Consider the following 9,902-nt stretch of genomic DNA (forward strand, 5'->3'; position numbering starts at 1 on the left):
GCCTTCGAATTGACAAAAAGTAGGTAACATTTTTTTAAGAATGACCTTTGGTTTTGATAGGTGACCAAAGCTAAACATTGGAAAGACGTAGCCGGGTTATTGGGTATCGGAGCCTCTTCGAGCGCGGCTTACACGTTAAGGAAACAATACATTAAACATTTATTGCCATTCGAGTGCAAATTTGATAGAGGAGGCATCGATCCCAATCCTATCATTCAACAAGTTGAAACGTCTTCGAGAAAAAAGGGAGCCAAAAATCAACCTGGTATAATGAATTTGAAGTTCAATTACGCGGGTGGGAACGGAAGGGTTTAAGTTCTAATCACTTTTCAGTTTGTCCCGATCCATTTCCTCCACCGTCAAACCAATCATTGGATGGATATCCACCGAGCGCCTACCCCGGGGGGTATGGCCCCGGTCCTCCCGGTCACCATCAGATGATGAACTCCGAGTATCCGCCTCCGTCAGTGGGACCTCACATGCCTCCTTATCAACAAGGTCCTCCGGCGTCTCATCATCCGCAAGGACCGCCACCTCCGCCCCCACCACCCTCGTCTCACCTTCACGGACCCGGTGTCGTACCTAACCACATGAGCCCCTCTAACAACGTACCGCCCACTGTTCCTACGTCCAGTTCTGGACCAGAAAACATGCACATGACTGACCCTTATTCCGAAGATATCCAAACGTCGCAGTACCAAAGGCACGCGACACCCGACGGATACGCGGGTTACGGACAAACTCCGGCTGGAAGCGCGATGATGCCTTCGTACAGTAGTACGCAGTCCAGCATGAGTGGCGGTTCGTTTGGTTTTAGCTCCAATACAAACGTCGGTAGTGTCGCGAATGCTCCGGTTAGCGGTCATCCGCCGCCTCCCGAGCAAGTGTACGGTAACAGCGGGGAACAGTATCCTCATCATCCTAGCGCCGCACCCCCTCCACCACCACCACCATCTTCGGAAGCGCCTGGTTACGGTGCTAGAAACGCGGTGCCAGACCCTTACGGACTTCCACCCGGAAGTTATCCGCCTAATCGAACAATCGGTGGCCTTCCAAACACTACACCTTATCCTTATCAGTCTCAGTACGACAGGGAAAGGTAAGAGGCTCAAAGGCTTTAAAGCGAGTTAGGTAGGGTTCATTGGCGCGTTTTAACTTGATGATATATTTCATTATTTAGATATGATTCTACACAAGGGGCTGGTATGATTCGACCACCGTCTCAACCAAATACAATGATACCATCTTCCCAACCCGATCATCAAATGTATCCTCAGTCGAGGTATGGCCCTGGTGGTCAAACTATGAGTTCGGGTTCTACCGGTAGGGAAACGGCCATTGCCGCCGTTCCACCACCCCCACCAACGGTGGCGCCTCAACCTCCCGCCAACGCGTATCCTCCAAGTAGGACTGGTCCTATGGCACAACCCACTTACCCGGCTACTCCTCAACAACCTCCGGGACAGTCACCGTATCCTCCTCCAGTCCCTCCCACTGATAGTTACAACCGAGTTCCAGAAGGTTATCAGGTTGGTTCCAGTCTCGGCTAATTCTTTTTTTGACAACAATTAGTCTCTTCCCCCGCGGTGGTCTAAAGTTGGGTCGCGTTTTGTCTTACCTCGTTTCAGGGTTACCCTCCTAATCAACAGTCGATGTATGGTCAAGCCACAGTGCCCCCTAATAAAGTCGCTCCACCTGGTGCTCCGCCCCGCGAAGCCTTCCCTAGAGACATGTTTCCCGGAGCCCCGAAACGTCACCCGGATTTCATGAAGTCTCAGATGGGCCCGGCTGAACAGTATCCTCCAGTGGCTGGATACGGACAGCAACCCAATACGACGGGTTATCCTGGTAAGTTTCTCTTAGGTCGCGCCGATAAAATTTTTCGATCGCCATTGAAGGGATAGTGAAAGGGAGAGAATTGTGGTCAAGTTGATATTTTTCCTTCGTCTACTTAAAGGAAGGGAATGATGATAGTTAGGTTAAGGCATATACTCTCCCTTAAAAATTCCTCTCACCCGTCGACAATAAGAGTTTCACGCTTTCAATACCGCTCCCCTATTTCAACATACAAAGAATTCGAGGGAAGTTTTGAAAGCAAAAGCAAGTATTTACTGACGTTCAGCGTTCTATTTAGAATGGTCTTGGGATATTACAATTATTGGGTGTTTTACCGAATTCTTTCTCTTTCAAATGCTTCTGTACAAAAGTTGATGTTAGAAACTTATAAGATGCGAAAATTACGCGTCGGCATAAGTCTATGTCATAAACTAAAACTTTCTGTACGTGTATTAATCGACCTTAAACTACGTAATCATTTTAGCACAATACGTAATCATTTTAGCACTGTTATAGTTAACTCGATCATCGAGGGGGTAATCACTAAAACATTCTGTACGTGTATTAATTGAGAGTTAAGTACGTAATCATTTTAGCACTGTTATAGTTAACTCGATCATCGAGGGGGTAATCACTAAAACATTCTGTACGTGTATTAATTGAGAGTTAAGTACGTAATCATTTTAGCACTGTTATAGTTAACTCGATCATCGAGGGGGTAATCACTAAAACTTTCTGTTCTTCTATTAAGGGTTACTTGTGCGTAATCATTTTAGCATTGTTGTTTTTAGAATGGTCTTACGGGCAGTCATTTTAGCAATGTTAAGGGTAGCGCGTCGAGGGGCTACTCACTCAAAATTTCTCGTTGTGTCGATCGCGATATTACAATTATAACATAAAATAAATTTATTGAAGTAAGGATTACGGGCTATTCACGTAAAAAATTTACGTACGCCTGTTAAGTAGGGCAGGCACGATGTGGCTACTATTAGGAGCCCTCGGGTCCTCGTTTGTTTGGTTTTGACGAAGTAGTGTTAATAAGATAGTAATGTCGTTTCAGATCGAAATCAGTATCCTCCCTATCGAGCCACCCATATGGGTATGCCACCGCCTACAGCTGGCCCGGGCCAACCTGGTGAGCGTTTTTTAAGGAATATATTAAACCAAAGTAAATAATTTTTGTTTTTGCTTTTACCCATTGATCATTGGACGAACAAAAACTCAATGCCTTTGTTATTTTTCAAAAGCTTACTACTTTTAATAGTTTCTTTTATAATATTATTTTTAGTGCTGAGCTTACGTTAAGTGGATAATTTGGGGATAGTTATATTTTTTGCGTTTAATTAATTGTAATTAACTTTAAGCGTTAGTTAATGATTGTTTATCCACTCAATTTTATTATAATACAGGCGTTGAGTTTGCAAAACAAAAGTCTGTGAGTGAGTAAGAGCATAGATTTGGAATTATTTAGTTAATTTACGTTAATTAATTAATTAATTAGTTAATCTACTTAATTTACTTCCAACACTTTTGATTGATTGCGTATTTATTTAGTGAATTGCGACTTGCATGGCTAGTTTTTTTTATAAGCATGATCTTTTAATAAAAACATCTTCCTTCTTCAAGATTGATTTGATTTGATTTGATTTAATTTTAATCCAGACTTTTGTTTCATTTTGCATTTTCATTTACTTTTAAGCTTATTTTGTATTTCGTATTTTTACTTTTTTATTGAAATTTTTCTCCCTTTCGTATTAACAAAGTGCTAATGTAGTATAATACTCGTAATTAAATAACTATATCTTTTAATTATCATTTTTACGGTGAATATTACGTAATTAGTCCTGATTTAATTAATATTTTTTGGTTTTAAGATTAAGTTAACTGATTTTTCTCAAAATGTTTGAACGGAGAAATTGCATTTTAAATATTTGTCTAAACTTTCGGATATTCGAGTGTATTTAATGTTTTGTTATAATTGATTCATCATAATGGTGTTAATTTATTGGTTCGAAGATGTGTTCTAAATTTGGGTATCGGGTTTTGTTTTCTTTTATAATTATTAGCGTGGACTCGTGAAAACCAGTGTCGACCTTATTCATCCACAAACCAAAGCCAGTACGCTCCCGGAATGCGGGAGTCCTGGGACTCGTCGCGCGCTAGTGAAGGGCAAACTGCGACAACCGGCCCGTGGCAAGGACGGTATATGACTAATCCCGACTCGTACGCTATGAACTCGGCCGCCGGTCAAGCCAGAGGCGTCAAGATGCCACCTTATAATAGAGATAGAAGCCTGTACGCGCAACCCAATAAGGTGAATAAGACGTGTTGCCACTTTGACCCGAGTTGTTGTTAGTTTCATTCGCGCGCTCTATGAACCGGGGGTTGAACCAAGGTTTTCTATGTTTCTATGAATTAGACTCATCCTGGAATGTCGCAGTCCTCTCAACCTTATCCAGTTCCACCTCAAAAGAAGGAATTAGTTTTTCCTCCCGATACGGTCGAAGGTGTACGACCCGTTTTGGTTAAAAAGCGCAAGTTACAAGCCAAGGATGTAAGTCCAGTCGAAGCTTGGCGTTTAATGATGGCCATCAAGTCCGGACTTTTGGCCGAAAGCACGTGGGCACTCGACGTTCTATCGGTGCTATTGTACGATGACAATACCATCTTGTACTTTGGTCTTAGTCACCTTCCCGGATTATTAGAAGCCGTTCTGGATCATTACAGAAGGTAAGCGTTTGGCAATTGTACCGGATTTTGAACGAGGGTGAAATTACTATGGACGGGAACGTGGGAAAGAGTTAGTTTTTGGGCCTTCGGATGTTAAAGACTAGTTTTTGGGCCTTCGGGATGTTAAAGACTAGTTTTTGGGCCTTCGGGATGTTAAAGACTAGTTTTTGGGCCTTCGGGAGGTTAAAGACTAGTTTTTGGGCCTTCGGGATGTTAAAGACTAGTTTTTGGGCCTTCGGGATGTTAAAGACGAGTTTTTGGGCCTTCGGGATGTTAAAGACGAGTTTTTGGGCCTTCGGATGTTAAAGACGAGTTTTTGGGCCTTCGGGATGTTAAAGACGAGTTTTTGGGCCTTCGGATGTTAAAGACGAGTTTTTGGGCCTTCGGATGTTAAAGACTAGTTTTTGGGCCTTCGGATGTTAAAGACGAGTTTTTGGGCCTTCGGATGTTAAAGACTAGTTTTTGGGCCTTCGGATGTTAAAGACGAGTTTTTGGGCCTTCGGATGTTAAAGACGAGTTTTTGGGCCTTCGGATGTTAAAGACGAGTTTTTGGGCCTTCGGATGTTAAAGACGAGTTTTTGGGCCTTCGGATGTTAAAGACGAGTTTTTGGGCCTTCGGATGTTAAAGACGAGTTTTTGGGCCTTCGGATGTTAAAGACGAGTTTTTGGGCCTTCGGATGTTAAAGACGAGTTTTTGGGCCTTCGGATGTTAAAGACGAGTTTTTGGGCCTTCGGATGTTAAAGACGAGTTTTTGGGCCTTCGGATGTTAAAGACTAGTTTTTGGGCCTTCGGATGTTAAAGACGAGTTTTTGGGCCTTCGGATGTTAAAGACGAGTTTTTGGGCCTTCGGATGTTAAAGACGAGTTTTTGGGCCTTCGGATGTTAAAGACGAGTTTTTGGGCCTTCGGATGTTAAAGACTAGTTTTTGGGCCTTCGGATGTTAAAGACTAGTTTTTGGGCCTTCGGATGTTAAAGACTAGTTTTTGGGCCTTCGGATGTTAAAGACTAGTTTTTGGGCCTTCGGATGTTAAAGATGAGGTTTTGGGCCTTCGGATGTTAAAGATGAGGTTTTTGTACTTTGGAATGTTAAAGACGAGGTTTTTGTTTCGTTCTTTTTCCGCGAAGGTGCTTGAACGTTATATTTGGATTAACGGAGGATGTGGAAATAGGGTACGAACTACAAAAATTGAAAAACCAAGATTCTTCTAGCGAAACCTCAGATCTGAAAAATAAAGAACAACAAACATGGCCTTGGTTCCAAACCGAACGCGACGCTGAGAAGAGTTCTCAGCGGGACAGTTTGGGTTCGATCGCCAGCATTGATCCGTGTGATAAGACGGTCTTTTTAAATACCGAGAACTACTCTTTTAAAACTAGGTGTAAGAAAGTTGTGCGGTGTAGGACAGCTGAAACGTTATTTCTAATTGACCCCGATAAAAAATGGGATTGTAGCGAAGGGTTTACCAGCGGCGCGGACCATTGGATGTTGGGCGGCGGCGATACCTCTTCCTTCATTCAAACGCATTTTGAAAATACTTATAAATTAACAAAGTTTGCCCGAGTGATGGACAACGTCAATAAGGAAAACTCCGCCGCGGAACTTAACGACCCACGAGAGGTCAACGACGGTGGCGCGAATGGTGGTGCGCGAAACGAAGACAAAGATAGTAAGAGACTCCGCGATTGCGCTAAGAAAGAAGAGAGAGACGGGAGTAAAGAACGCGTCAACACCTCGACCGTCGTCGTACCCAAAAAACTCTTGAACGTTTTGAACTCGAAGAGAAACGCCATTTCGATAGACGGGCTGAATTTGAAAGAGCTTAAAGAAATTTCCTCGCGAGACAAAGATGACAAACCAAAAACATTAGAAACGGGAGGCGTCAACTCCGAGAAGGAAACTAATGTGATAGTGAAGAAAGAGGTCGCGGAGGAAAGTGTCGAGGAAAGTTCTTTACAAAATGGCAAAGAGGAAAGCCCAATCAAAGACATGGAAAAGTCGCGGAAAGAGAGTGGTGGTGGTGGTGTTGATACCGAAATGGTCGAGAGTGCAGAGCGAGAAAAAAGCGTTTCGGAAAAAGAAACGCTGTACCCTAGAAAGAGGCCGTTTCCATCGAGTGACGGTAAAAGAGTTAACATGGACGATCTCGAGGATGAATGCTACAATCGGGACGAGCCGTCGCTGTGTACTTTAACTCCGGCTCAAGACTCTCTGGCTAGAAGATGCATTTCGCTCTCGACCTTGCTCAGGAATTTTTCTTTCGTGCCGGGTAACGATAGCGAGATGGCGAAACACGCCGGTTTTCTTTTGATAATGGGTCGGGTATTATTACTTCATCACTCTCACGGCGTGAAAAAGACGCCTCAACACCATTACGAGAAGGAGGAAGCGGTAGCGCCGGACGCTCGCGACAACGCGGACAATTCCAATTCGGGTGCTAATGGTGAAAACGCGACTCCGAATCAGAGCGCGGACTCTTGCAGTAGTTTATTAGCGGAAAAGGAGTGGTGGTGGGACTTACTGCACCATCTCAGGGAAAATACTTTGGTTACCCTGGCTAATATCTCGGGGCATTTGGACTTGACGCCGTACCTCGAAGAGATCAGCTTACCCATATTAGACGGTCTCTTACACTGGGCCGTCTGTCCCTCTTCGTACGCCCAAGATCCGTTACCGAATCTGCCAACCTACTCCGTCCTATCGCCGCAGCGGCTCTCTTTAGAAGCCCTCTGCAAGCTTTCAACGATGGACTGCAACGTAGACTTACTCTTAGCTACTCCTCCGTGGCAGAGAATGGAGCGGCTCTTCGCGTTTTTAAGCCGTTCGCTCAGCAAAAACGAGGATCAAGTCACGCGGGAATTTTCCGTCGTGCTTTTATCAAATCTGGCTCAAGCCGACAGCGGAGTGGCTCGAGCCATCGCCCTGCAAGGATCTTGCATATCGCAGCTAATTACGTTCGTCGAGCAAGCCGAACAGAGTGCCCTTCAAGTAGCCAACTCTCAAGGTATTAACGCTTTAAGAGAAAACCCCGAACTTATGGGAACGACTCTAGATATGGTTAGAAGAGCCGCCGCCACCTTGAGGTGTCTCGCGTCTGTCCCCGATAATCGGGCCTTATTTCTACAACATCAGCAGAGACTTTTGACGCTCGTCATGTCTCAGATTCTCGACCAAGGCGTCGCGTCTCTCGTGGCTGACGTTCTATACGAGTGCTCAAAGAAGGTTCCGGACTTTAAAACTAAAGTTGCCTCCTCCTCCTCCTCCTCCTCCTCCTCATCTTCTAACACCGCCGCCACGGAATCAACGACAAATCCAACAGTTACGACGTCAACAACAACAACAACAGCCACCGCGTTAACGGATGGAATGACGTAGTATCCGATGGGTTGTTTTTTTTTTTATTTGAAAAAAAAAAATGTTTTAGAGAAAATCAACCTTTAAAATCTCGCGTTAAACCAGAAGAAGAGTCCGATACTTTTGACCCGAGTATCCGGGGGAAAAAGAAAAAAAGAATAGCATAACTGCAGGGTTAGGGGTTGGGAAACAAATCGTGGTTGGCGCGTAGTCACTCTCTCGGTCGGAGTGGTTGACTCCCCCCAATTCCTTCCTCCCTGTGAAAGTGCAATGTAGTTTTTCACGGCTATGTAACTAAAGCCTACCTCACTTTAAATGTGTTGTTTAAGAAATATTTGGAGGTTTAAACAATGTGGTTTGTCAAAAAAAATATAAAAAAATAAGTAAAAACAAAATCGGCTGCAACGCGAGGAAGAACTAGAGAGTTTCGTCATGAGGAGCTAAATGAGTTTTTAATTAGTTGTATTTATTTTTCCCAAAAAAGAAACAAAACAAGACTTATTTCCGAAAAGAAAAACTACTGGTGGTTATCTATCGACAGTGGTAGTATTGTTTTTAAAAGAAGTTGAGAGACCCCCCCCTTTAAAAACAAAAAAAAACGTAAAGGGGTGTAATATACGCTTCTTGACATTGTTATATATAGAGTTACCAGTTCCTGGTTAGTTATTAAATAAATTTCGTCTACGGCTCCTGTAAAACTGTATGATTGTATATTAAAAAAATAAAAATGGAAATGTATGCCTGATAATTAAAAAAAAAAAGGATGTTTTCGTTCGTTCGTTTTAGAGTGAATGTTCAAAAAAAAAACAAAAACAAAATTGACAATGAACTAAAAAACAAACAAACAAAGATTGATAAATTACTCCGTTATATCACTTCCAAAAAAAACAAAAACAAATTGATAAAAACTGTTTTACGTTTCATCCCCGGCACTCTAAAATAAATATAAATAAAGAGAAAACAATTTATGTACTTTTAACAAACAAACAAACAAACAAAACTCTCTCGGAAAAACGATAAACAAAAAGTATAACCAAACGGATCTATAATTTTTGGTATTATCATTTTACGGTTAAAAACAAATATGGATGGCGGAAACCATTTTTTTTTTTTTTTTTTTTTTTACTTTTTTTTTAAAGATGGTGGAACGCCATGGCCGCGGCCGCACACCATAAATGGTTTCGTTTGCCAAAAAAAACAAAAAAACAACAAAAACAAAATCGTGGATTTCAATTGAGATGAAAATTTAAGGGAAAAATAAATGAAAAACAAAAGTGATTTACCAAACAACCGACACAACAACAGTGAAATGATGTAGATATTTGTGTAGGGAATTTATTTTGTTAGCCGGCACCCCCCCCCCCTCCCCCATCCCCAACCCCCTTAAATAATATACCAATTTAAAGTAAAAACATTAAAAAAATGATTAAAAAAAATTATAAAAAGAAAAAACAATGATCCAGTTGCCCGTAATTTTAAAAAGAAGAAAAAAGAAAAGAAAACTCCGTTGATTATTCGTTTTTATAGCCTCTGATGTACTATAATTAAAAAGTGGGTGCTTGCAACGTTTCACATGGTTTATTATTTAATTAATTAATTAACTAATTAAACAGGGGTGCGTAACGATTGAACAACAAAAAAACCTCAAATCAGAATTTTTCATAAGAAAAACTAAACAAAATAGCGTGAAACCTCCTCAAGGGCCGCTGTTGAGTAATAGCGGGTGATAAAATTATTGGGTTGTACAAGGTCACTTTTTCAAAACAAACAAACAAACAAACATACAGTTTTAAACAAATTTGACTTACAAATAATTAAAAAAGAAAGAGACTATTACTATTGTTCACTGAAATGAGTTTACTTTTTATTTTTATTTTTAATTTTTTTTAAAACCCTAAATTTAAAATTCCGTTACCTTCTTCCTTCTTCCTTCCTCCTCCCCCCACCCCCGGGAATATTTTCATTTAATTTAATATTAATGAA

The 9,902-nt window shown here is 41.8% G+C and overlaps 1 protein-coding gene across 5 annotated transcripts in view; it reads left to right on the forward strand.

The window, feature by feature from the left end:
• Positions 1-9,489, forward strand: part of osa (trithorax group protein osa) — a 41,446-nt gene extending 31,957 nt beyond the window's left edge. For 4 of the 5 annotated variants that reach the window (XM_089866038.1, XM_089866040.1, XM_089866042.1 and 1 more), the window contains 8 exons: positions 61-265; positions 334-1,099; positions 1,181-1,529; positions 1,629-1,848; positions 2,897-3,004; positions 3,903-4,150; positions 4,256-4,566; positions 5,693-9,489. In XM_089866038.1, coding sequence (XP_089722164.1) covers positions 61-265; positions 334-1,099; positions 1,181-1,529; positions 1,629-1,848; positions 2,897-3,004; positions 3,903-4,150; positions 4,256-4,566; positions 5,693-7,940 — 4,455 coding nt within the window. In that variant the 3' untranslated portion in view covers positions 7,941-9,489. The remainder of the gene's footprint in view (positions 1-60; positions 266-333; positions 1,100-1,180; positions 1,530-1,628; positions 1,849-2,896; positions 3,005-3,902; positions 4,151-4,255; positions 4,567-5,692) is intronic. The other variant, XM_089866039.1, reaches the window with a different exon arrangement.
• The last annotated feature ends 413 nt before the right edge of the window (positions 9,490-9,902 follow it).

The sequence above is a fragment of the Phalangium opilio genome, unplaced genomic scaffold (assembly GCF_054372755.1).
Source record: "Phalangium opilio isolate 3A_F unplaced genomic scaffold, DU_Popi_V2 ptg000017l_1, whole genome shotgun sequence".
Taxonomy (NCBI): Eukaryota; Metazoa; Arthropoda; class Arachnida; order Opiliones; family Phalangiidae; genus Phalangium; species Phalangium opilio.